The following is a 26,991-nucleotide window of genomic DNA, read 5'->3' on the forward strand; positions in this document are numbered from 1 at the left end:
AATAGAGGCTTCATACTGAAATTCGTACTAGAATTTGTCTATGTGGATGTTGACACCCTGAAAAATATACAAATGTGTGATGTAAGCCCGAGATTAGAAACTCCCAGGAGCCCCTCCTGCCTTTACGTGCAGGGGACAGACGGGGAGAGGTGACCACATGAAGCCTAAAGCTCAGAGGCGGGGCTTAAAGGCTGCTTCCTCGCTGCTTCCCACGGGCCTCTTTCAGAGTGCAACTGGGAGCCACAGTTGTCCCTTCTCTGCTCTTCATGATGTGACTGTACAATGAGATGGTCTTGCTTGCTGTGCACCTCTGTAACATCACACAAGCAGCAGAAGGGATTGCAGAAAACGCTTAGTTACCTCCCTAAGGCTTCAACTCTCCCAGAGACGTAGATGTCCCCAAATCTGAATTCATGTTTCAGATACTTATGAAGGGTGATTTCTGCACCCAACACCATTATTTTTACCCAGGAATTCTTTGATGACAATTTAAATTAAGCCAGTTTCTAAAATAAGTTTAAAATACATCTTGGACGGTGGAAAGCAGCTTGGCGTGGAACTTTCCACTGCTGTGAAGTGTTAGGTGAGGCCATGGATGTTTTCCCAGGAAGTAAAGAATATAGTGTCTGTTTCTACCTTCCCCTATCGGTATCTGAAAATAGACCAACAGTAGGTTTGATTGTTGCTGGTTTTCATTAGTGTCGATGTCATCTCGTTTGTCTGTGATCCTTCAGCCTTGAGATAAGATGACCTGGCACAAACAAACGGACAGTGTGGTCCTGGTGGCTGCCAGGCCCTGGGGGAGTTTGGAAAGGGCTGCAGTCTAGGGGAGACTGTTTGGGAACTTGGGGAGCCTTGGTTCCTGAGAGGAGGGGAGCATGGAGAAGAGGCAGGGAAGGGATTAGAGGGCACTGAGTCTGACTTTTCTTATGGGGTGTCTTGTTGAGGGGAGCAAGCTCCTTATCCTTTCACGGAGCAGAAAGATCTCCAAAGTGGCTCCCCACCCTTGATATTTACAATTTCTGATGTTTTGCCTTCCTTCATGCGTCCCAGGCTTTCTAAAGTTTCTTTTAAGCTGAAGAACATTTGGTTTTGCATTGTCTTTACTTAAATCTTTGTGTGTTCGCTGTACATAATCCCGGGTTTCATAAAGACATTTGCATATGAGCCAGAGATTTGATGTAGCTCCTAAGCGTGTTTGGGTTTCCCAAGGCTGAATTTGGGGGGACTTTGAGGAAACCCTGGAAAGGTCCTTGTGGCTAGATGGGGATTCAGTTTGAGGGTAGCCTGAAATACCACTTCTTCCCTCCCTCTCGCCCTCTCTGTCTTCCTGTTTTATTCTTGCTCTTACTTTCTAGTTGCTTCTGACCTCCAAAAATGAGACTATGAAATTAGCAACTCTTCCCTCCCATGAGGCCATTGTGTGGTCTCCCGGGGCACCAAGCCCCTGTGGTGGAGAGAGGGGCAGTCTTCGTGGGGTTCTCAGCTTCTTACAGCCAACTGACCATGAAGAAGAAGCCCGGGAGAAAGAGGAACAATGCATACATTTTATGTGGCCATTTCTACTGCTATTGGCCCTTGCTCCTATGGGAAGATCCTCTGAACCCTGACTTTCTTGGAGTGCTGTGAGAACCTGGAGCTAGGGAGCTCTGGCTACCCAGGCTGCCTGTGCGGGTTATAATCTGCAAGGCTTAGCTGAACCAGCCCCTCCTCCAACAGGCCTCGCTATCTACAAGTTCCTGACTTTAAACCTAAATCTGTATTCTTTCTTGCTTTGTTTGGTGTGAAGGATGCATTTTATTGTTGAAGAGAAGTCAGGTGGACCAAGTGTTTCTCTGTGACATCCTGTTCAGGATTTTTCTCCACCAGGATTGTCTTAAACTTTTGTGGTATTATGTCCCAACATGTTTCTTACAGAGTGATCTAGAAGAAAATGATTACCTTCCTTATTTTAAACTATGAACAATGAATCAGTCTTCTTTCTTCTTTTATTTTTAACCATTTCTTATTGAATGGTGAGAAATTTGTTTTCACTTTATTCACTTCGTGGTGACTCGTAGGCCAGGAGGCCATACGCTTAGAGATGGTACAGCTAACGCCATGTAGGCCAGGGGCACCCCGCCCATAGCAGCCAGTCCTGCGCATCTAGCCCGTGCATCCCAGTACGCCTTCTGTGATCATGAAGAATGCAAAAGTTTACAAAGGCTTTATAAGTGGTGACTAATTTATCAAGAATGAAAATTTATTCAGCTCATGGTTCTGGAGGCTACGGTCAAAAGGTCACAGCTGGTGAGGTCCTTCTTGCTGGTGACGACTAGGCTGAGTCCGTTTTGGGAAAGGCAGCTCTCAGGAGCTGTTTCAGAAGCTCTGGGTACGAAGTTGACCTCAGGGATGAGACAACGGTGAGCTAGCCTGAGTGTCTATTCATGGAAATGGAAAATGGACCCAGAGTTGTTGGGATGTAGACTGGATAGATTGTGTGTATGTGTGTGCGTGCGCGTGTGTGTGCATGCATGTGTGTGGGTGCATGCGTGTGTGTGTTCATGTGTGTGTGCATGCGTGTGTGTGCATGCGTGTGTTTGTGTTGAGGGCTATATCAGAGAGAGGGAGCTCTGTGGAATCTTTGTGATCCCAATCCTTTGACTGTGTTGGTCAAGGAGCTCTTCTTTCTGGAGCTGCACCTGCATGGTACCTACTTAATGGCTGCTCATTTTCCAACAAAACTCCTTACTTGATCTGTTTTGTCATGGATATATATTTGTCTTTTTAAAGACAAGTCAAATATATCCATGCTTTCCAATTATGACTCTCTGTGGGCTACCTTTTTTAAACAGGAAGATTACCTATCTGCCTTTTACCCACTTGCCTGCCTAACTATTTACCTATTGCCCATCTATCCGTCCATCTGCACTCATACCCTTAACATTTTTGTGAAGTATAGATTCCAGTTGTGTTGGGTTTTTTCAACTTGGCATAGGCTGGGGCTAGTTGGTAAGAGGGTTCCTTCTTTGAGAAAACACCTCTACCGGATTGGCTCGTGGGCGAGTGTGTGGGGGTATTTCCCAAGAACATTTCCAATAGAGCACTAAGTATGAAAAATACCCACATTCAAGAGACGTGAGGATTGTCAAGTCAGCAGCATATGCACGTGGTTAGTTTATGCGTGGCAGAGAATCCCAGCAACAGGAAGGTTGTTTAGGGCAAAGGAGATGCAGGAGGCAAATGATGCCACCCTGGCTGAGCAAAGAGCGGTTGCCCAGGTGACTGAGGGAAAGAGGCCAAGAAGAGTTTTAGGAGAGGAGTGGTCAGTAGAGTTAGAACACCCTGAAAGGGGTTGACTAGGGACCAGATTCACCCTGGGGGTGTAGAAGTTGGGTGGTTGGTAGGGCTGCTCACGTGGAGCCAGGCTGTGCAGGGTGCCTTCAGGAGTGGCTACACGTGACAGAAAATGCAGCTACAGAGCTGATTGACCTGAGCAGGCTTTTCTCCTGACACCCAGGAGTGGGAGGCTACAGTGCCTGTTCTACATTTGGTAATGTCAGGGGCTCCATCTTTGCTGACTGCCGCCGCCTCAAGACATCCCATGCACAATGTGGGGAAGGAACAAAGGGGCACTTGATGCTAAGGAACAAAAGGCTTTCCAGAAACTCCCACCCCAGCTGACTTCTATTTAGGTCTGATTAGCTATGAAACATGACTGCTTGTAGTTGGAAGGAGTGTTGGGGAAACACGAACTGTTTAAGCGTAGTGCTGTGTTGCCCAGACTGGAATGAATTCTGTCACAAGGAAGAGGAGAGTCTCATCATTGAGTGGGCAGCAGACAGAGCTGACGTTAGTTGGGTTGATAAGGGAGTGGGAAGTGGGAGAATGGGGTGGAGGTGGGGGCGTATGTGTCTGGTCTCCTCCGGAGGCAGCTTCGGTAGGTGTGGGTTGGACAAACTGGTAGCCAGTTTCATACAATATTACAATGTGAGCACCTGCTTGAAGTCCATCCGCCTTCCTCAGCTGGGGCTGACCTCAGGCAGCCTGTTGCCATGGGGAGGGCTGGTCCTCCTGAGGTTCTCCTACTTCCTGCCCTCTGGGTGTGTAGGGAGGTGGCGGTGGTGGGGTGGGGGAGAGAGTGGGCAGGAAGTCTCTACTTGTTTGATGCCTGTGCCAGATTCTTTGAGCTGCACGGTGCTGGCAGGTGTGCAGAGCCAACTCCTTCCCTTTTCCTTGCTGAGCCTCTGGCGACTGTTCAGGATGCCTTTCAAGTGTTCGGGTGGAGCTGACCTTTTGGAGGCTCTTTGGGATGGATAGCATCTTAACACCTTGAGACCCGCTCCTGGTTCCAGGATTTACTCGCATCTTGCTTGGTGTTGAGGGCATGAGGACTTCCTCCCTCCCTCTCTTCCTCCAGCTGGTCTGAGCTTCGGGCTCATTGTACTTTTGTCTCTGTCTGTAAATGGAGATTTTTAAACTAGTCCCTTAGATTTTTAATACTCTGCCAATCTACTGGCCTGCTTCTGACGCTCAGGGGGTTAGGCCAAGCAAAATGAATGGGGAAATAAAATCCACTGGACTTCAGAAAGAAATTAATTTTTGGTCTAAGAAAAATAAATTAAACACTAGCTCCAAGTAATAAAAATAAAAGACTCTGGAAGATAGCTGATTACACACCCCCCCATACTTGTTCTGAGCAATATTAAATGCCAGGAAGCAGTAGAACTCTCAAGGTCTCCAGAATACAGAGGAGAAGCCATAATCAAACACTCTTAGCTTGGTGTACAGAGGAGATTAATAGTTTTAATTTCTGTTATTATTTTATTGTTTGGTTTTATTATTGTGAACCAGGTACTGACATATAACTGCCTTCCTCTGGAAAGCTTTCAGACCACTATGTCTAACTTATTTTCATAGTACAAAACAGCTACATTCCTCTCCGTAGATGTAGATACAAAGTAAAAGCATGGTGGCTCGTTTTTTCATCCCAGCAGTAAGGAAACGGAGGCAGGAGAGTCATGGGTTAAAGATCCGCCTGGTGTTGAGTTCCAGGCTAGCCAGGTCTCATAGCAAGATTCTGTTTTATAAAACAAAGCAAAACAAATAATACCCCCAAATCAAAAGAGAAACAAAGATAGAAGAGTTGCCCATGGCATTAATTACATCAGGAGTGAAGAAAGGTTTGCCTAAGCCTCTAGCTAAGTCCATATCAATGTTTTACATTTTGTAGTTTTCAGTATTATCTCAAATCCATAAAGTACCATCTATGCTGAAAGAGCTGTCTCAGGTCCAGGACTGGCTATATGTATTTTTATATAAAATGAAGGTTCTTGGGGCCATGATGTTGATTCAGCAGGTAAAAACCCTTGCTGCCCAATTATGACAACGCAAGTGCCACCCCTGGAACCCACTGGAAGGAGAGAACCGACCCCCAAAATTGTCATCTGACTTCCACACAGACTCAGAATCCGTTCCTGCAACAAGCCCGTGCCAGGCCCGAGAACAGCTTTTCTTGGTATCGTAGGCAAGATCTTCAGGGGCTGGGCGGTCCAGAGCAGCCTCAGCTAAGAGGGGCTGAAGCCAGACCTCTCCCTGCTTCTCATCTCTTTCATCTGTCTTCCTAGGGAGCATTTCCGATCTCAGCTTCAATCATTTAAAAAAATATTTACTTATTTATTTATTATGTATACAATATTCTTTCTGCCTTATGCCTGAAGGCCAGAAGAGGGCACCAGACCTCATTACAGATGGTTGTGAACCACCACATGGTTGCTGGGTATTGAACTCAGGACCTTTGGAAGAGCAGGCAATGCTCTTAACCTCTGAGCCATCTCTCCAGCCCAGCTTAAATCATTTTTAGTTCGCTCTTCTGATGGTTCCCTTTTCACGGTAGCCTTTTCTTGTTTCCTGAGTATTCTGTCTGAACTTGCGAACGAATATTAATGAAAAAGCCTCAGCCCCCATGCCCTGGTCAGCTGTTTCTTTTGCTTCATCCTTAGCTTCCTTGTAGACATGTTTTCCTCACGTCTGGTTTTCCTCTGATTTCTGTGATTCCAGGTTGCCATTAGGCTGGAGGGCTAGGCTGAGCCGTGGGAGTGGCTGGGGTAGGTTTTGCCTTGGGAATGCAGGGCTTTGCTCTTGGGCGGGCTGCTTTCATATTTTAATTCCTGTCTGTAGCAATGTTTGGAAAGACCTATGGCTTCTCTCTGGTCCTGACATTGCTCTCGAGCCCACTCAGCATCAGGGGCATTCACCCAAGTAAGAGCGCAGGCTCCAGGCATACACAAGCACCCAGCGTGTCTGTTGCGTAGCAGGTCTGTTAATGTCTGCTCTTTAGTGAAGTTTAGTAGGAGATGTTGCTCTAAGCGTTTCCCAAACGTTAAGCCTCATGAAGCAGCAACTATGATCACCCCCAGTGTGCACATCACAAGCTGAAGGTGCAGAGCGCTCCGGCTTTGGTAATTTCCCCAGAGTCAGTTCCTTTACCAGTGAAGCGGGGATTAGAACCCAGATACCCTAACTACAGAATTTGCCTTTGGCTGTGGAAGAGATGTGGCCACAGAGTGGGAGGGGATTGTAGGTTTATTTATTATTTACTTATGAGTGTGTGTGATCACATGAGCTCTGGTCTGCATGTGCCATGACATGCATGCAGAGGTCAGAGGACAAGCTCAGTGTTGAGCCTCACCTTCCACTTTGAGACAGGTATTTCTTGTGTCTGCAGCCTGGCTACCCTGAGGGAGAGCTTCCAGCCCTTCTCTCTGCCTCTCCTCTCCTGGTGGGGCTGTGCTGGGATTATAGGCTGTCGCTGGCTTCTTCATGATTTCTGGGGATCTGAGCCTAGGTTGTCAGGCTCCTGCTGTGAGCGTTTTAAACACTGAGCTGTCTCCTTAAGCCACCACACAGTTTTTTAAATGATCCCCACATTGTGCTTCAGGGATCAATCCTGTTCTTTTGATGTTTACATAATTCAGGCCTGGAATTTCCCCGTATTCTCTTTGATCTCGGGAGCTGTTTTCTGTCCTCCCTCCTCCAGCCCCCCCCCCCCCCCCACGTATATTGGTGATAATTTTCCTCTCGCTCTGCTCTGATCCCATCTGCTCTCCATCCTCGAGGAATCCTCACAGCGTTCATGGACTGTGGCTGGCACCTTTCCTGGCTTTCCAGCCCTGTTATGGGTGTGTCCTCTGCCTCTCTACATATTTACACACTTACTTAAAGACACCTGGTCGAGCTGAGACTAAGCAAGCTGTCTGCCATCTTGGCTCAATTTTGCAGTGTTTATGTCTACTCACGGCAGGGCTGCTGATTTTCTCTCGTCCTGCTGCGATGGCGACTAAGTTCGCAGTAACTGTTGGGGCTCAGGGTACACAGCACAGCACATCGGCTCCTGCAGTAAAGATGAAACCCCTTACTGTGCTCGTGCGAGTCTACCCATCAGAGACAACCCGGACTGTATTGCCAGGCAGGGGTCTCGTTTCTGCTGTTGAGACAGGAGGATGACGCAGACCAGCATTGCTTGCCTTGTTTCCTTCTAGGCCGGTGTTCCCCACCTTCTTAATGCTGTGAGCCTTTAATACAGCTCCTCTTGTTGTGGCAACCCCCGACCATCAGATCCTTCCATTGCTGCTTCATAGCTGTAATTTTGCCACTGTTATGAATCGTAATGTAAATGTCCGATATGCAGGATCCCTAATATGTGACCCTTGTGGAGGTCTCATCCCACAGGTTGATGTTGCTGTTCTAGACAAATAAATCAGAATGAATACAATGTATGTAAATGTAACATTGAGTGCAAGCCATTCACAGACACAGGAAGGGAGTGATATCTATAAATCTACATCTTGGTGTATTTTAATGGGTAATGTGTTCCTGTAATCAGTTCAAGGTACAGGTACTAGGGGCTAGGGACATGATGTGGTTGGCAGAGTGCTTGCCACGCAGGCAGGAAGACCCGAGTTCGGATCCCCAGCACCCACACAGAAGCTCACATGGTGGCACATGCCTGTAATCTCAGAACTGGGAAGGGGAAAACAGGTGGTGGGTTTGCGAGCCGCTGCGGTGGCTAAGTCAGTGGACTCCAGATTCAGGGAGAGGCTTGTCCGAAACATTTCTGGGGAAAGTGACCAAGACACTCATCACTGGCCTCTGACTGTCACACGCGTGAGCACCTATATACAAACACCACACCCACATACACCAAGATGGCTTCCTTAATGCCATAACTTAATGACACTGATTTCTACCACTAAGTTCTAGTATTTTCTATTAAAAAAGAGTTTGTGTTTTGAATGTTTTGCCGGCATATATGTACGTGTGCTGTGTCCAAGCTTGGTGCCCTCAGAGACTAGAAGTGGTGTTAGATTCGTGGAACTAGAATTACAAATGATCAAACCCGGGTCCTCTGTAAGAGCAACAAGAGCTCTTAACCTCTGAACTCTCCCTCCAGTCCTATCAATTTAATATATTCAACTTTTGACTTACGTGACTAAAATAACGTGGCTTGTTCTCCTTTAATTTTGGATCTTTTATTATGAGACTCGCAGAGCGTAAGAGTCACCATCTTGGAGTCGCTGTTGCGCTGATGAAACACCCTAACCTGAAGCATCCTGGGGACCCTCCAGTACCAGTCATCATTCAAGAGAAAGCCTTGCAGGCTTGCCTTCAGGCCCGGTCCTGTAGAGGCATTCTCTTGCTTGAGATCCCTTTTTCCCACACAGCCCACTCTTATGTCCAGTTGACATAAAAACGAGCTAGGAAAACTGACCCCTTGTCCACTCAGCACTCAAGCCTATTGTTTGTTAAGACACATCTCCCTTTTCTTGCTTATCCCCTCAATCTTTTATTAATATCAGTATCACAGCATAAATAGTCCAAGTTTTAAAATCACTGTCATCTTTAAAAATCCAAATGAAAATCCATGGTAATGCACCATGCAAACAGACTGAAAGAGAAACCACGTGATCGTCTCATGAGATGCCAAAAAATCCTTCGACAAACTCCAACACCCCTTCATGATAAAGGTCTCGGAGAGAGTAGGGATATAAGGAACATACCTAAACATAATAAAGGCAACATACAGCCAGCCAACAGCCAACATAAAACTAAATGGAGAGAAATTCCCAGTGATCCCACTGAAATCAGGAACAAGACAAGGTTGTCCACTCTCTCCATATCTGTTCAATATAGTTCTTGAGGTCCTAGCTAGGGCAATAAGACATAAAAATAAAAAGGAGATCAAAGGGATACAAATCAGAAAAGAAGTCAAACTGTCACTATTTGCTGATGACATGATAGTTAAAATAAGTGACCCCAAAAATTCTACCAAGAAACTTCTACAACTCATAAACACTTTCAGTAATGTAGCAGGATACACGATTGACTCAAAAAACTCAGTAGCCCTCCTATACACAGATGATAAAAGGGCTGGGGAAGAAATCAGAGAAACATCACCCTTCAGAATAGCCACAAATAACATAAAACATCTTGGAGTAACTCTAACCAAACAAGTGAAAAACCTGTATGACAAGAACTTTAAATATTTGAAGAAAGAAATGGAAGAAGACACCAGAAAGTGGAAAGATCTCCCAGGCTCTTGGGTAGACAGAATTAACATAGTAAAAATGGCAATTTTGCCAAAAGTAATCTATAGATTCAATGTAATGTACATCAAAATTTCAGCAAAATTCTTCACAGACCTCGAAAGAACAATACTCAGCTTCATATGGAAAAAAAAAATCAGGATAGCCAAAGCAATCCTGTACAATAAAGGAACTTCTGGAGACATCACCATCCCTGACTTCAAATTCTACTATAGAGTTACAGTAATGAAAACAGCCTTGGTATTGGCGTAAGAACAGACAGGAGGACCAATGGAACCAAATAGAAGACTCAGATATCATTCCACACACCTATGAACACCTGATTTTTGACAAAGAAGCAAAAAATATAAAATGGTAAAAAGGAAATATAGTCAACAAATGGTGCTGGCATAACTGGATATCAACATGTAGAAGAATGCAAATAGATCCGTATCTATCGCCATGTACAAAACTCAGGTCCAAATGGATCAAGGACCTCAACATAAAACCAATACACTGAACCTCATGGAAGAGAAAGTGGGAGGTACACTTGAATGCATTGGCACAGGAGACCACTTCCTAAATATAAACCCAGTAGCACAGACACTGAGAAAAACAATTGATAAATGGAACCTCCTGAAACCGAGAAGCTTCTGTAAATCAAAGGATACGGTCAACAAGACAAAACGGCAGCCTACAGAATGGGAAAAGATTTTCATCAACCCCACATCAGATCCATGTGGTCAGAGGTCTGATCTCCAAAATATACAAAGAACTCAAGAAACTTGATATTAAAAGAACAAGCAATCCAATTAAAGTGGGGGTACAGACCTAAACAGAGAACTCTCAACAGAGGAATCTCAAATGTCTGAAAGAACTTAAGGAAATGTTCAACATCCTTAGCTGTCAGAGAAATGCAACTCAAAACAACTCAGATTCCATCTTAGACCTATCAGAATGGCCAAGATAAAAAACACTGATGACAACTTAGGCTGGAGAGGATGTGGGGTGAAGGGAACACTTTTGTATTGCTGGTGGGAGTGCAAGCTGGTACAGCTACTTTGGAAATCAGTATGGTGACTTCTCAGAAAATTAGGAACAATCTACCTCAAAACCCAGTAATACCACTTTTCGGTATATACCCAAAAGATGCTCAGTCATGCCACAAGGACATGTGAACAAATATATTCATAGCAAAATTATTCATAATAACCAGAACCTGGAAACATTCTAGATTTCCCTCAATCAAAGAATGATAAGGAAAATGTGGTACATTTACACAATGGAGTATTACCCAGTGGTAAAAAAATAATGACATCTTGAAATTTGCAGGCAAGTGAATGAATCTAGAAAAAAAACATATTGAGTGAAGTAACCCAGGCCCAGAAAGACAAATATAATATATAATCACTCATAAGTAGCTTTTAGACATAAAGCAAAGAAAAACCAGCCTGCAGTCCACAACCCCAGAGAACCTAGACAACAAAGAGGACCTTAGAGAGACATACATGGATCTAATCTACATAGGAAGTAGAAAAAGACAAGATCTCCTGAGTAAATTGGGAGCGTGGGAGTCACGGTAGAGGGGAGAAGGGAGGAAGGGATGTGAGCAGAGAAAAATGCATAGCACAATGAAAACAATGAAATAATTGATAAAAAGATGAATGTGGCACTTCAGTGTCAGAAAGTTAAATATTGGTCAAATATTAATGGAGGAGTATCTAAATCACATAAAAACCAACACTGGAGTAATGACAAAAACAGATTATAGCTGGCAAATAAAATATGAAAAAATACATCCACATCAATAAAAATAAACATTCCAAAGTCTTTAAAGTCTCTTTGAAACACCCAAAGTGTTTTTCATTTTTCTAATAAATATCCAAAATCTCTGTAAAATTCTGAAGTCTCTTAACTGTGGGCTCCTGTAAAATAAATAAACGTAACACATTATCTTGCTCCAAAGGGGAAGAACGAGGTCATGGTCACATCAAATCAAATGAGAACCAAAACTCAACAGTGTTAGAAACCTGTGCTTGATGCCTGGGACCCACTCGCTGCCCTTGCCAGGCCTACATCTCAGAGAATTTTGACTCATTGACGCTGGCTGTCTCTTAAACAAAACTGAGTCTTCCGTCCCAGCTGACGGTATCAGGTGTCTCAGAAAAACAAGTTTTATTTTAGTGGTTCTGGGCTCTAGTTAATCACAGCTGACTTTTCACCTCCAGGGGATCAATCAGACACCACGGATTTCTAATTCAAAATATTAAATGGCCCTGATAAAGTATTTAAGGGACTTCTTATTTTTTATATGTTTTGTTTTATTTTTCAAGACAAGGTTTCTCTGTCTAGTCCTGGCTGTCCTGGAACTTGCTTTCTAGACCAGGCTGGCCTCGAACTCACAGAGATACACCTGCCTCTGCCTCCTGAGTACTGGGATTAAAGGCGTGCGCCACCACCACCTGGCTCAAACTTGTATCTGAAACATCACAATCCAGGCCGCCACCATCTGCTTTTCTCTCAGCTTTTTTCCTCTTCTCACCTGCCACATAGAACAGTACACTGGGCTCTAAGCTCCCAACAGCCTTCTAGCCCAAAGCTAAAAGGCTACCACAGTCCTTCCAATAACACACGATTGTATCTGTTAAAGTGATGCCTTATGACTCAGCTCATATTTCTGTCTTAGTTAGGGCTTCTGTTGCTGTGAGAAAACAGCCAAAAACAATTTGGAAGGAAAGGGTTTTTAGCTTCAATTCCACATATCACAGTCCTACCCCCAGAGAAGTCAGGACAGGGCCTCAAACAAAGGAGGAACCTGGAGGCAGGAGCTGGTGCAGAGACCATGGAGGGGTGCTGCTTACTGGCTTGCTCCTCATGGCTTGCTCAGCCTCTATTCTTATAGAACCCAGCAGTCCAGAGGTGGCTCCACCACAGTGAGCTGGTCCTTCTGACATCCAGTCAGCTAAGAAAAGGAACTGCATGCAGTCTTGCCTACAGGCCAATGGAGGCATTTTCCCTATTAAGATTCCTTCTTCCCACACGACCCTAGTTCGTGTCAAGTCCCCATGAAAGCTAGACAACACAGTGCACACCCTTGAGCAGACATTTGCTTGCAGTTGACTCGTGGCCTGAGATCTTGTGTCCACAAACACGTGTGTTGTGTCATATTGCAGACACAGCAACTGTCTTTTCGCGTGTCCACATTGGCCTTTTTTCTGAGCTAAGTATTTTAAACACTGCTGATTGTATGGGAGTTTCTGTTGTGAGTTCCTAAGTGGGGAGCTGCTGAGTCACAGGGTGTAGCGATCTGTGGATTTATATACACATCTCCGGTAGATGCTTCCAAACTGTTTCCAAAGCTGTTCAGGCAGTGTGTAATCCTGCTGGTGATGCGTGAGCGTTCTAGTTGCTCCGTTAATCGCAGGAAACACTTGTACTGATATTCATGTCTTTTTTAAGGGATTTTAGCCATCCTGATAGCGATTTAGTGGCATCTCATCACAGTGTGATTTGCATTGCCACCATAATGGCAAAGGTGGAATATTGTCATATGCCTTTTTACCCGTTTAGATATTGTTTTAGTGTACCTGGGCTGCCGCAGAAAAATTACCACACAATGGGCGATTTCAACAGACACTGGGGTTTGAGTTTTGTGGACTGTGGAGTTCATAGCAAAGGCAGGGGAAGTGTTTGGCCAGGGGCTGCCTCATGGCTCACAAGAGCCAGCTCTCTGTGTGCGCCTCTGGTTGGAGAGGAGAGGGTTTTCTGGGGTTTCCTAATGGAGATACAGATCCCAGTCCTAGAGGTTTTACACAATTAGCACCTCATCCTGACCCACTCACCCCCATGACCCCATCTTCTAATATGACCACACTGGACATTAGTGATTTGGTATATACATTTTGAGGAGACACCTCTTTTCCCATCCCCTTTACCATCCTGTCTCATTGGGCAATGCTCACCTCCGGTTTTTGTCTCCCCATGGCTGTGGTAGTGAAATCTCTGCCTAGATGGTTAGCCTTTAGCCCTGTCCTTGTACTGTTTTCTTTAAGCCTCGCCTCGGCGTCAGGGAGGACACACTCCAAGCACCGAGAGAAAAGGGAACAGCCTGTCAGGGTCGCTTCTTTACGCATTTCCTCTTTTCCCGGAATTTTGGCCTCTTAGATCCCGGTTTCCTTGGTTACTGTGTGCTCTGTAACCTCACCGGGAGAGAGATGGCTGCTTATTCCAGGCTGGAGCTTTCTGCTCCCACTTTCTAGCCTGTGGGACTAGACAGGAACCCTCCCCCCAAACTAAGAAGCACCCACAGGCCCCCCCTTGAACACCCCCCATCCTCTCCCCTGTGCTGTTTCTTTCCTTCCATTCCTGGCCCCTCAGCCTCCGCTGCCCCAGCGCCTCCACAGATAGCTTTAAGTTCACAGTTAGAAGCTCGTACACCCCTCTTGCTCATCGTCCCTGCTAGTGACGCGTCCAGTCTTGCCATGTTTTCTGAGCCGATGGAAGCAGCACATGGCAGCTAAATGGCACCAAGTAAAGACAGGGAGGCAGTAGGGAGGGTGTGCACCCGGGGGAGGCCAGGGTGTCTCCAGAGCACCGAGGAGGAGGCTTAACCTTTGCATTAGATGACAAACACTGTCTGTCCCACATGTCCCTTGCACGTCTGGAAGTGCCTGTTTAAAAGCCCCTGAATGTGTTTTTGTAAGAAATCTTTTTGTGTTTTTCCTGTCTGAGGTTATGTAGCCTAGAGCTTTTCTCCTGCCCTCCTCTCCACAGAGCTCTGGTTTCAGACACACACTGGGAAAATGATGCAGGAGCAATTTCAGAAGTCTCTACATAGAAGTTTGGCTGATATTATATATATGTATGTATATTCCTGAGATTTTGGTTTTATTGCTATTTAGTCTTATAGAAAATGAAGAAGCAGAGCCTGGAGAGATGGTTCAGTAGTTAGAAGTGAGCAGTGCCCTTGCAGAGGACCTGAGTTCGGTTCTCAGCTCCCACGCCAGCTCTCCAGCTCCAGGGGACCCGATGCTCTTTTCTGGACTCAGAACCCGCCCCCCACCAATTCAAAATAAAAATAAATCATTTTTTTAAAAAAAGGAAGAAATGGAGAAGTCAGATTTCTCTGAAAACGTATTATGCACAGAGGGCGCCGAAGCTGTGGTGATATTGAGCGTTAGCCCCTCATGCGTGCGGATAGAAGGAACCCCGGAGCCCCCCCCCCAGCTTTGGTGTCCCAGGTCCATCCCTTCCCCAGCGCCACTGCTCTGTTCTGGTCCTGGAAAGCAGCTTTCGTTTTCCTATTTCTGATATGACTGGTGCTGCCAAGTTGGAGCTGGGCACGGTTCCATCTGGTGATGGCCCCGGGCCTCCTGAGGCAGGTCTGGTTGGCAGGGTTACAGTGTTCGATAGTGAGCCCGGTGAGATGTGTGATTTGTGGTGGGGACACAAGAGACTGGAATTCCAGAACTGTCCCTTCAACAGATCTACGTCGGTATCTGTCGGCTCTTGGATTGCCCTGCCGTCAGATTCTTCTTCAGGGGCCTTCCCTATGATCCACGTGACTGTAATTCTGAAATTCAGATCTGTTCCTGCACTTAACCTGCTTAAACTCTGCACTGCCCATGGTTAGGAGTGGTACGTGACCCGCCTCTGTGACCCGCCTGTGTGACCCGCCTCTGTGACCTGCCTGCCTCTGTGACCTGCCTGCCTGTGTGACCCGCCTGTGTGACCTGCCTGCCTCTGTGACCTGCCTGTGTAACCTGCCTGTGTGACTTGTCTGCCTGTGTGACCCGCCCGCCTGTGTGACTCGCCCACCTGTGTGACCTACCTACCTGTGTGACCTGTCTGCCGATGTGACCCGCCCACCTGTGTGACCTGCCTTTGTAACCTACCTGTGTGACCTAACCACCTATGTGACCCACTTACCTGTGTGACCTACCCCACCTATGTGACCCACTTACCTGTGTGACCTGCCCACCTATGTGACCTGCCTACCTGTGTGACCTGCCTACTTGTGTGACCAGCCCACCTGTGTGACCTGCCCGTGTGACCCATCTCTGTGACCCACCTGTGTGACCTGCCCACCTGGCCATCTGGCCCTTCTCCTTTGGGGTTAGTCTTTAGTATAGTCACATTAATAGTTCTTCCTTCGTACTAGATAAATTAATGTCATGGCTTTGTCTGTACTTCCCTCCTCCAGAAATGCCACATCCTTCCTGGTGAAGGACATATAGCCTGGGATCCTCCTTCTATCCTTTGCTTCATTCCATCTGGCTCCTAGTGACAAGTTCTACATCTGTCTGCCATGGATGTGTGCTGTCTCAGTGTGTTATGTGTCTATCTATGCCTTGACCACGGTGTTTTTAACGTACTATATCTACATCTGTCTGTCATGGACATGTGCTGTTTCGGTGTGTCTTGGTGTGTTATGTGGTTATTTATGCCTTGATCATGGTGTTTCTAACATACTATATCTACATCTGTCTGTCATGGATGTCTACTGTCTTGGTGTGTCATGTGGCTATCTATGCCTTGATCACAGTGTTTCTAACAAACTACATTGGTACCTTTTGGCAGACTACCTAGCTTGGGCCATTAGATAAAGTTTGAAACATTAGGTTGCAGTACTGTAGTTTTGTTGACTTACATTGATTTAAAGTACTTTTTTTCTGTGTTTAATCTTTAAATGACTTTTGCTGCATTCCACAGGTAGTATATGTATGTATGCATCTATCTGTCTGTCTGTCTGTCTATCTATCTATCTATCTATCTATCTATCTATCTATCTATCTAATCTATCATCTACCTATGGCTCACTATGTAGTCTTGGCTGGCCTGGAATTCACAGAAAATACCCTGCTTCTTAAATGCTGGAATTAAAGACCTTCCCAACTTAGGTTTGCTTGACTATCAATATTTAGAGTCTGGCAGGGTTTCCCTACAGTGAGGCTAGGTGAGCTGTAGGATGTTTATGTGGCGGGTGGGGTGTATTTGCCAGGGGGGCTAAGCACACAGCAGGTGCTGACTGCTCAAGGCTGTTCAGTGATGAAGTGACTGTAGTTGTCACTGTTCTGTTCCCGGGATAGAGCACCTTGGGACTCAGGTAACTTATAGAAGGAAGGTTTGCCTTGGCTTATGGTTCTGGCAAGTTCCTAGCAGCAGGGGAGGAATGGCAGCAGTGGCTGGAGCAAGAGAGATCACAAATGTGGAGCAGAGAGAGCAATCTGGAGGTGGTTTGAGGCTATGAACTCTCAAAGCCCACCCCAGTGATGCACTTCCTCCAGCAAGGCATTGCCCAAACAGCATTGCCAAACAGGACCCTACGTGTTCACATACCCAAGTCTGTGGGAGAAGTTCTCATTCAGTGGTCAAGTGTCTTAAATATCTAAGGTCATGTGTGTAGCTAAGTGTCCTGGGAGGAGTCAGGTAGAGCAAGCGAATTGTTACAGCTCTAACCTGCGACTGAAAAAAAAAACAGGCATTATCTATTTCCAGATGAGAAAGGAATGGGAATCATATTCGTTTCTGGTCTCAAAAGTAGAAATACGCTGTGCGGTGGTGACGCACGCCTTTAATCCCAGCACTCGGGAGGCAGAGGCAGGCGGATCTCTGTGAGTTCGAGGTCTGTGAGTTCGAGGACAGCCCGGTCTACAAGAGCTAGTTCCAGGACAGGTTCCTCGAAAGCTACAGAGAAACCCTGTCTCGAAAAACCAAAAAAAAAAAGCAGAAATACTCCCTTTCTCCCTTTCTGTATGTCCCGCCATGCTTTCTGACAGAGCCAGTGTACTGGTAACAGCCAAGGAGAACTGACTACTGACTGAGGAGGGGTCAGGACTAATTCTCAGTGCTAATAAAAGTGATAAGATCAGAAGCTGTGTGTGGGATTCTCTAGTTGCATGCCAGTCACCTATTACTGCATACCAGGCTCACCCCAAACAAGGGGTGATGTCTATGATGGCTCTGCTCCCCCATGTGGTCATTCTCCTACAGGCTGGCCCAGGCCTTGATCACTGTGGATCTCAGAGAATGCCTGGAAGTGTCTGCTTTAAGAGGTTCTCGATCTGGGACCCTTTAATACAGCTCCTCATGATGCGGTGACCCCAACCATAAAATCATTTTCATTGCTGGTTCATAACTAATTTTGCTAGTTATGAATTGTAATATAGATATCCGATATGCCGGATAGATTTGTAATATTAGGGGGTCATGACCCACAGGCTGAGAACCGCTGCTGGAGTATCTGAAGCCCACAGCACAGCTCAGACTCCATCTTTTGACCAAAGGAAACAGAGGCAGAATGGGAGAACTACAAAGTCGGGTGGCCACTTTTTGCAGTCTCCCATGGCAACAAGCTCAAAGGCCAGAGATTGTATAACTTCCATTACAGACTCTGATGTTACCTCCAGGGTTAGGAACCAGTACTCGAGGTGATTTTGCTTCCTGCTGTTGCTGTAGAGCATAGTCTCGTGTAGTCTTCTGAGGGTCATGTCTCATATTAAGGGTTGGGATGAGGCTGTCTGACCTCTGTCCTCAGTCTGAAAAGAGAACCCCTGGCAAGTGGATTCTCCTGTGAAACACCCCAGACTTAGTGGTTTAAAACAGCACTGTTTGGGGGCTTAGGTTCTCGGGATTGGGGCATGGTCAGCTGATGGGACTCTCCTCAGCTGTGTGTCAGCTGGGTGGCTCTGGTTCTGTGTGCATGTGTGCGTGCACACCACAGTGCACGTGGAGAAGTCTGGAAACAACTTAGTGGGGTTGCTTCCCCCCTTCCCTCTTTACATAGGCTCTGGGGCTAGAGCGCATGCCACCCGGTCTGCCCAGCAAGCCCCTTTACTGTCTTGTTGGCCCCTAATGGTTTCCAGAAAGGACCTAGTTTAAAATCGAAACAACAGAGCCAAGATACTTCCACGGTGTTGTGTTTTACTCCCTTCAGTGAGAGAAAGCACTTGTGTTTGTTTTTTGCAGCTGTTTAGTGAAAAAATTAGCGGTGCCGAAGGAACGAAGCTGGATGAGGAGTTTCTGGACATGGAAAAGGTAAGGCTGTTTGAGCCTTTGACTGGTGCGAAGTGAGCTGTCCTGCCACGTGAGAAAACCTCCTACCGTAAGGGTTGCTACCTGGAGTGGAAATACAGAATGTTCAAAGATGAGTGTGGGGTGCCCAGTCTGGAAGGCGGGACCTTCATGCTTCTCAGCCCTGGCTTGACTCACATCCAGTCTGGGCCTGGCGAGGAAGGAAATGCGATGTGATTAACGGGCTCCCTCTAGGGGCCAGAAGTCAAAATGCACCGAAGGTGGGCCTTGGTCGCTACTTCAGGGCCAAAGTAACTGTGCTCCTGTGTCTTGGAGAGAAGGATTTCTGGGGCAGGGCTTTTCCGATAGATAGCAGCTGATTAATCGCTCGGGAATCTAGGATGCTGTGCCCATCTGTTTCAGCAGCTGCACAGCAAATGCTTTTCTGCCAGGGTGAACTCAGATGAGCTGTTTTATCTGTGCGCAACTGTGAGGCTTTCAGAATCATATATGCAGATGAAATAATTTAGAAGAGCATTACTGGTTTGGCATGATGGACTGTAACATGCCAACAGAGGATGCCCCCCGGTCACCTACCTGCAGAGTAGATTCACTGTTGGCAGAGCTGGGTCCACTCCTCAGCTTCCTCCCCTTTGACTTGGGCCTTTGAGCAGAGCCTTGTTCTAATCATTAGCCTCCCCAGACCAGAGAGAGAGGCCTGGGTGTGGCCGGCAGGGCAGGTGCAGGAAGCCCAGTGCAGGAAGGCAGTGGCCTGGGATGGTAGCCTCTTTAATGTGTGTTGGACCAGGCCAGCCTTCCTCCAGGATGGCCCTATTTTCTACTCAAGAGATAATTTCTTGAAATATTAAGACCCTAAGAAGAAAAGCTTCTTTTGTGTTTAATTTTTGAAAACAAGAATTAATCTCTGCAAATTGAAAATCATACCAACATTTTAACTTCATTGACACATCTGACATTGATTTTTCAAAATGTCTTAATATGTAAGGATAGCTTTACCGTCAAGATTATTAAATCCAGATGTTCAATTAAAAACAAACAACAGTAGTTTTGTTATCAGGGCTTTTAGAGTCCTGACAAGCTGGGCTCAGACACCTGTCCTCAACAAGCCGGGGGGGGGGGGGCAGGGAAAGCGGTTTCTTTGTATTAGCTCCATCTTCACTGGGAAGAGAAGCACACCAGGAGCTCTGTGTGAAACGTGGTTCTGATTTCAGTGGTGCCGCTAGGCAGTGCTACTCTGGGTGTGGCCCCACCTTTGACCTCTCTGCTTCAGTCTCCTGCAAAGTGGATCATAAGCTGTCAGGACAGCATGAAACCTCCACCTAGAGACGGGGTGGGGGTAGGGGGGTCCTCCCTGACTCCTCCTCCATAGCACAGCATCCTGGGAAATGCCAGGACTCTGATAACCAGTGGGGGAGGGACTAGGCAGTTTTACAGCTGATGGACTGAGATCCCTTGTGTTTACTCCTGTGGTTTTCCTTTTTTCCTCCAAAAATCACAGACAGTGACAAGTATAAAAATAATATCTATGCTTTAGATATTATTATAATAATAGAGCATATTATATTAATATATATAATTATAGCAAAATATAGTATTATTACGATATATAATATGTAATAGAGAAGTGGGCTGTTATGTGACTTTACTATATATTGTGAGACTAAGGACTATAAGGACTTTATGGAGGAAGATTAAACTCACCTAAAACATGATACAAAGTATCAGGAAAAATAACCCACGACAAATGCCAACTACGCAGAAATAAAGGAGTACAGCGTGATATTAAATGGAAATTTTTTTTAAAAAAATTAGTCATTATAATGCATTTTTTGAAAAATTCATACTTATGTCTTAATTATAGCCATTTCCTCTCTCCACCTTCCCCCAGTCCCCCGAAAGAACTTAAGAAATTATAAAAAATGAAGCCAGTGTGACTTAGCAGCAGTATGGGAATTATAAATTAGTTTGTAGCACGTGACACCTTCTAAATGTGTAAGGTCCAAGCTGTCAGGAATACACGGAGAACGATTCAAGTCAGAGAAGACCCTGCCCGCCTCTGTTGCAAGTAACAGATGGGCCAAAGGTTCTCATAGGCTCAGGGAAGATCTGAGCAAAATGTTAATGACTTTGGCTGTAAGTTAGTGAGAATTCTGAGCTTGATAGATGCTGATGCCTTGTAGTTCCATCCCCCCAGTTTGCCACTTTTTGTAAACTTCATTCCTGTGTCTGTCACTGTTTAGTCTGGGATAGTTGGGTGTCACAGATTGATCGCTTCTTTCGACTGTGGGATCTCAGGGCAAGCTTAGAGCCTTCTTCCCAAGTCAGCATCTTGAGACATTCTTCTCTCGGTTATTACATTTATAGTGTTTGCTCCATATTTCAATCCTACATATAGTGTGAATTATGAATCTCACTTTATTGTCAGCTGTCTTGGTTAAGGTTACTATTACTGCAAGTAAACACCATGACCAGAAAGCGAGTTGGGAAAGAATGGGTTTGTTTGGTCCCAGCCCCCCCCCCCATATTCCTGTTTATCACTCACACAGGGCAGGACCTGGAGACAGGAGCCCATGCAGAGACCACAGAGGAGTGCTGCTTACTAACTTGCTCTTTTTCGTCATAGATCTGCATTAAACCGCCCACTGGTAGCCACACAGCACAGTCAATACCAGGCTGTTTTGAAATCTCCACTGCCAGTGCCATTAATCCAGAACTCTCCAAGTCTCCAGCTTAGCCTCAGGCAGACTCTTCAGACAAGGGCAAAAGCAGCCGCATTCTTTGCCACTCTGCCCCAAGAATGCTCCCGAGGCCACTTTCTAATAGTCTTCCCTCTGAAAGCTGTTGAGCCAGGCCCCCACGGTTCAATCACCCTCAGCACCACAGTCTTCCACGCTCCTACTGAAGCCCTGCTTACAATATCTAATAGCACTGGGTGATGGTGGTGTAGGCAGATCTCTGTGAATTTCAGGCCAACCTGGTTTATAAAGTGAGTTCCAGGACAACCAGGGCTATTACACAGAGAAACCCTATCTCCAAAAACAATCAATCGAAACAAAAATGTTCAATCACCTTTTAATCCAAAGCCCAGAAGTATTCCATATTCCTACTAACAAAAGCATGGTCAGGCCTATCACAGCAATAGCCTGGTGCCTGGTCCTAGCTTCTGTCTTAGATGGTGTTTTAATGCTGTGAAGAGACACCATGTAACATTTAGTAGAGGTTAGCATACAGTTTCAGAGGTTTAGTCCATTATTGTCTTGGTGGGAAGCATGGTGGCACCCAGGCAGGCATGCATGGTGCTGGAGAGGTAGCTGAGAATTCTGCATCCAGATCTGCAGGCAGCAGGAAGAGAGACAGACATTAGGCTTGACTTGAGAATTTGAAACCCTAAAGTCTATCCCCGGTGCCGGCCACACCTCCTCCAACAAGGCCACACCTACTCCAAAAGGCCACACCCACTCCAACAAGGCCACACCTCCTAATCCCTATCAAGTAACACCACTCCCTAATGACCAAGCATTTAATCTCTGAGCCTATGGGGGCCATTCCTATTCAAGCCCACCACATCAACTTACCATGTTTTAACCAAAAGTTGATAATCACGATGAGATTTGATGTGCTAACTTGTGGGAAGGTTTATGTCATTCTAAAACTGTATTTTTCTATTGTAGGAATGTAGAGTTTTAAATAGTCTGTGTTCTCATGAGGTTTATCCCTTTTTAGGGCACAGTTTTTGTACTGATCTTGTGAATGGCATCTCCTTTTCCTTTTTTTTTGTGGGTTATTGATGGTTTATAAAAAATGGATGAACTGTGTATCATGGCTTTCCTGGACATTCTATTAATTTTATGATAACAACCAGCAATGCAGGAATGGCAGAAGGACAGGGTCAGTCATAATGTTAATGTCTGACAGGGCATGGTGGTTGTGTTAAGTTATGATGGTGGTGGTTGTCTCACTATTGCCAGGGTAGCTTTTAGCAGATTAGATTATAGTATTATCAATACATATCATTATATTATGATACATTAAGCACGGTTATTCAAGTTCACTCTGTAGGCTCATGTGAGTCTTAGTATCAAGTTCTCTATTTCTGTCCGTCAAATAGAGTCAATGTGTTGAATATCTGTAACCGTTATGTGTTCTCCAGTGTCTCTAAGAAGACATGACTTCTCAGAGTCACAACAGAGAAAAGATCACCTCTCCCCAAGATGTTGAGAACTTCTGTGTTAAAATCATCAGAGTAGGGCTGGAGAGATGGCTCAGCGGCTAAGAGCACTGGCTACTCTTCAGAGGTCCCAGGTTCAATTCCCAGCACCCACATGGCAGCTCACAACTGTCTGTAACTCCAATTCCAGTGGATCTGACACCCTCACACAGACATACATGCATACAAAACACCAATTCACAAAAATAAAAATAATCACAGTAGCCTCAGAAGGTAAATGGGTGGTAAATGTTTTTTTTTTTTTTTTTTTGTTGGTTCTGTTAAAACTCACTAGCCTTTCTGTTTTGTCTTTCTCTAAAGAAAGTAGATATTACGAGTAAGGCTATTGCAGAAATCCTGTCAAAAGCCACCGAGTATCTGCAGCCCAACCCAGGTAATGTCACAGCACGTCTTGAAACATCTCCTTGCACGTATGTGTTCATGGACTCTCTTGACCCCAACTCCTTTGCGTGAGGCTGACACATTTGGAAGTGACGCCTGTGTTCAAATAATGAAATTGAGTTGGGGAACCTCCAAGGACACAATGTGGCTGTCGTGAGTCCTGGTTGATGGGATCACAGCTGCTTGGATGTGCTTTGATGCATGGTTAGGATGGAGTGTTGGTCTAGGCATAGGCATCCCTCAGGGGACATCTCTGGACATCTGTATCCCTCAGAAACCCACTGCGCATTGGAAAAAATGTTTTCTTAGTTATCTTTTCTTAATTAACAAGAAAGTCCTCTATCTTGTCCTAATGGATCTGTGTATTAATCTCAAGGGTCTCACTGTGAGCCCCATGCTGAAGTTCAGGCATGCTTACATGACCAGCGGTAGGCGTGGAAAATGTGAGCGTCAGCTTCTACACAGGCCTTCATCCCTGGGTCCTAGACAGTGGTTTCCACAGGCTGATGAGAACCAGCAGAGGACACCCGAGCCTTGAGGTTTTCCTCTTAGGATTTGCTGTGGGAGTCATCGTGAGTCCTTTACCTGTAGGAATCAAAAGAGACACACCACACTCTGAACACCTAAGAGCATGCATTCAATCAGATCATCCCGGGGCTTTAAAGTCTCGAGATGGTAATAGCCTTAAAATTCCCAGTGACTAGTGCTTTCTCTAGCCTCATCAGTGACTAGAGTGATGAGTTCCTTTCCTGATGTATTAGCCTATAAAATTTGATAAGCATTGTCGCTATGTGAGAGGCTTTCTGGATTCTAGAATGCACAGTCAGACTCCACCCTCTAACAACTGATGTTGGAATGGAAGAGGGAGCAGCTGGCTACCAGGGAAAGCATACCCTGGGCAGAACCTACTGGTTGTCATGAAGATAAAGACTGATGTACCAGAAGCCTCTAATCCCATCTAATGGTCCTTACCCCCCACATACAGGATACTCACTCTGACAGTGGGGAAAGGGAAACCAGGGTGTGTGTGTGTGTGTGTGTGTGTGTGTGATTGAATTTGTATAGCTGGGTGATGCTTTAGGGTTTGGAGACCTGGAGGATAAGGACTTTAAGGCTGAGTGAGCTTGGCGAGGCTTGAAAGGCAGACACCATGATTGCCTGCTCAGTGGTCAAGCTTGAGAAATACTTGCCTGGATTACATTAAATATAAATGGCCTAGATACCACAGCTGGTGCCTTGGATCCTTAGCTTGGTATTCAGTTTGTAGTCTCCATTTCCCAGAGATGTTTGCCATTTTGTCAGCCGGATGACCACAGTCCATTGATTGCACAGTAGGAATTCCTGCTGTACACTTTTTTGGCTTTTTAGGGGTACCCTGAGGTTTCCTACAGCATTTTTCTTTTCTGGCATCACCCCGGAGTTGATCAGAGTCACGCTGTATTCTGTCACTCAGTAGCTGCACAGTGAGGTGCAGGAAGGGCAGATGTTTTCTGGGGGGTCTCTTACGTGCCCACGCCAACACAGCATGTGGCCCAGATGCATTAATTACTTTCCTATTGCTGTGGCAACCACCATGAGAAAGGCACCTGAGAAAAGAAAGTCTTCAATTGGGCTTCCAGTTTCAGAGGGTTCCAGTTTGAGGCTGGTGGAGCAAGGTCCTGGTGGCAGGAACAAATGAGAGCTCAAATCTCCACAACTGCAAGCAGGCAGCAGAGCCCACACTGGAAATGGCTTTGGAAACCTCCAAGCCCAACCCAGTGATGTACTTCTTCCACCAAGGCCACACCTCCTAATCCTTATCAACTAGTTCCACCAACTGGGGAAATGGCCAACCATCTGAGCCCATGGGGGCTGTTCTTGTTCAAAACATCATGCGAAAAATAAGAAATATTCAGTGCCCTAAGTTAGAGAAGAAAAGAAGGCGAGAAGCCACAACTGCCCATTGCCTCCCCGGGAAAAGTTGCCAAGTTGCACCTGGGAGAGGGGGAAGCATTGCAGGTGACTTCACTGTGGTGTCATCTGCCACCTACCTCCATGCCCCAGCATTCTTTTCTGACCTTACGAACCCTCCCTTTGAGTCATTTCTTAGGAGCAGAATGAGGATTTGATGACCAACTGGCAGCTTGAGAGCTGCCACCACAGCCCTTCCAGTCTTCACTGACATTGTCCCCAGCATGAGTGGGGACAGTGTTGTCACGCATTGGAGGCTACCTTACCTTACGGCAGGTGCTTGTTAAACACAGCCTCCTGTGGTTCGGAGACAGCAGGGTCTGTTATGTCCATGGCTGCTGTGGCTGTGCAGTGTGCCCCGCACCCCGTCCCCACCCCCTGCAAAGGCTTTGGAAAACCATGTCAGAGAATGAAAGTGGATTGGCGTGTGCCTGGGGTCGCTGGTGTGTTGTCTGTGGGGACCTCGGTTCGGGTAGCTGTGTTTGTGGAAGGCAGTGTGACAGTCCTGTACCTTGTGACTTTAAGGCATGACAAATGACAATGTTTTTAAGCATACAGAGCTAAGCTGGGGATGCTGAATACCATGTCGAAGCTCCGAGGGCAGGTGAAGGCCACCGGCTACCCACAGACGGAAGGCTTGCTGGGGGATTGCATGCTCAAGTATGGCAAGGAGCTTGGAGAAGAATCTGCTTTCGGTGGGTACCCCAGCTCGGCTGGTGCAGTGGAAACACCTGTGGGCTTTGGGTTTTCCACAAAACCTGTATCCTTGCAATGTAATAGTTTTTAGATACTACCAGAATAGTGTATTCATTATGGGGTGTGGGGGGGTGTTGAGAAAGCATAGGTAAGGAAAATGCTAGTATCTGTAATCCCATCTCCATGTGTAGGTTTAGGTAAACTGTTAGATAGCCTTTGCATCTCTTGTTCATCCTCATGTATTTTAAAGATTAAAACACAGTATTATACACACACACACACACACACACACATACACATACATACATATCTCCTAGATCTCCTCTCTCTGTTTACTTTAATGGCCCTCCTCTGCCAGCATGATATGGATAAGTCTTTTTGATCCCCCCTTTCCTCTGATCCTTCTCCATCCTTCCCTGGAATGCGCTTTCCAGCATGCATTTTGTTTACTGTCTTTACCCTTCCCACTCGAGATCTCTTTGTCCCCTCTATGGTTCCTTTTTTTTGACCACCAACCCATCCCCTTCTTTCTTTCTACATACACACAACACACACATCTATAATAAAACTAATAAAAACCTAGGATCTGCATATTTGTCTTTTTGAATCTAATTTCCATGGATATATTTTCCAGCACCACCATTTTCCCCCCAAAATTTAATCATTTCATTTTCCTTTCCAGCTTGATAGAATTCCATTGTGTGTGCACACCACATTTTCTCCGTCCATCCATCTGGAGAGACTGCTTTTGTTTTGTTTTGCTTGGGGACGAGATCTCATCTTGCATCCCTGGCTGGCCTGCAACCCCCACCAGGGTGACCTCAAACTCTGCACTTTCTTTTGATGCACACTTATTTGCTTGCGTTCTCATTCCCAAGCTCTGAAAATCCTGCAGATAGGGGAGAATCTGTGCGTGTGTGTGTGCGTGCGTGTGTGCACGTGCGTGCGTGTGTGCGTGTGCGTGCGTGTGTGTGTGTGTGTGCATGTGCATGTGTGTGTGTGCGTGCGTGTGCGTGCGTGTGTGCACACACGTGTGTGTACTGTAGAGCAGAGATAAACGTCTGGCATCATTTCTCAGGAGCTGCCACCGTGTTTTGAGATAAGATCTCACTGGAAGTGGACTTGCCAACTGTTAGCCTA

At 45.9% G+C, this 26,991-nt stretch overlaps 1 protein-coding gene across 2 annotated transcripts in view; it reads left to right on the forward strand.

Annotated features, from left to right (window-relative positions):
- Positions 1–26,991, forward strand: part of Sh3gl3 (SH3 domain containing GRB2 like 3, endophilin A3) — a 105,364-nt gene that overhangs the window by 47,943 nt on the left and 30,430 nt on the right. Inside the window, exons 2-4 of one of the 2 annotated variants that reach the window (XM_075952703.1) lie at positions 18,531–18,599; positions 23,125–23,197; positions 25,707–25,850. In XM_075952703.1, the coding sequence (XP_075808818.1) occupies positions 18,531–18,599; positions 23,125–23,197; positions 25,707–25,850 (286 nt within the window). Of the gene's footprint in view, positions 1–18,530; positions 18,600–23,124; positions 23,198–25,706; positions 25,851–26,991 lie in introns of those variants that run through there. The other variant, XM_075952704.1, reaches the window with a different exon arrangement.

The sequence above is a fragment of the Microtus pennsylvanicus genome, chromosome 18 (assembly GCF_037038515.1).
Source record: "Microtus pennsylvanicus isolate mMicPen1 chromosome 18, mMicPen1.hap1, whole genome shotgun sequence".
Lineage (NCBI taxonomy): Eukaryota > Metazoa > Chordata > Mammalia > Rodentia > Cricetidae > Microtus > Microtus pennsylvanicus.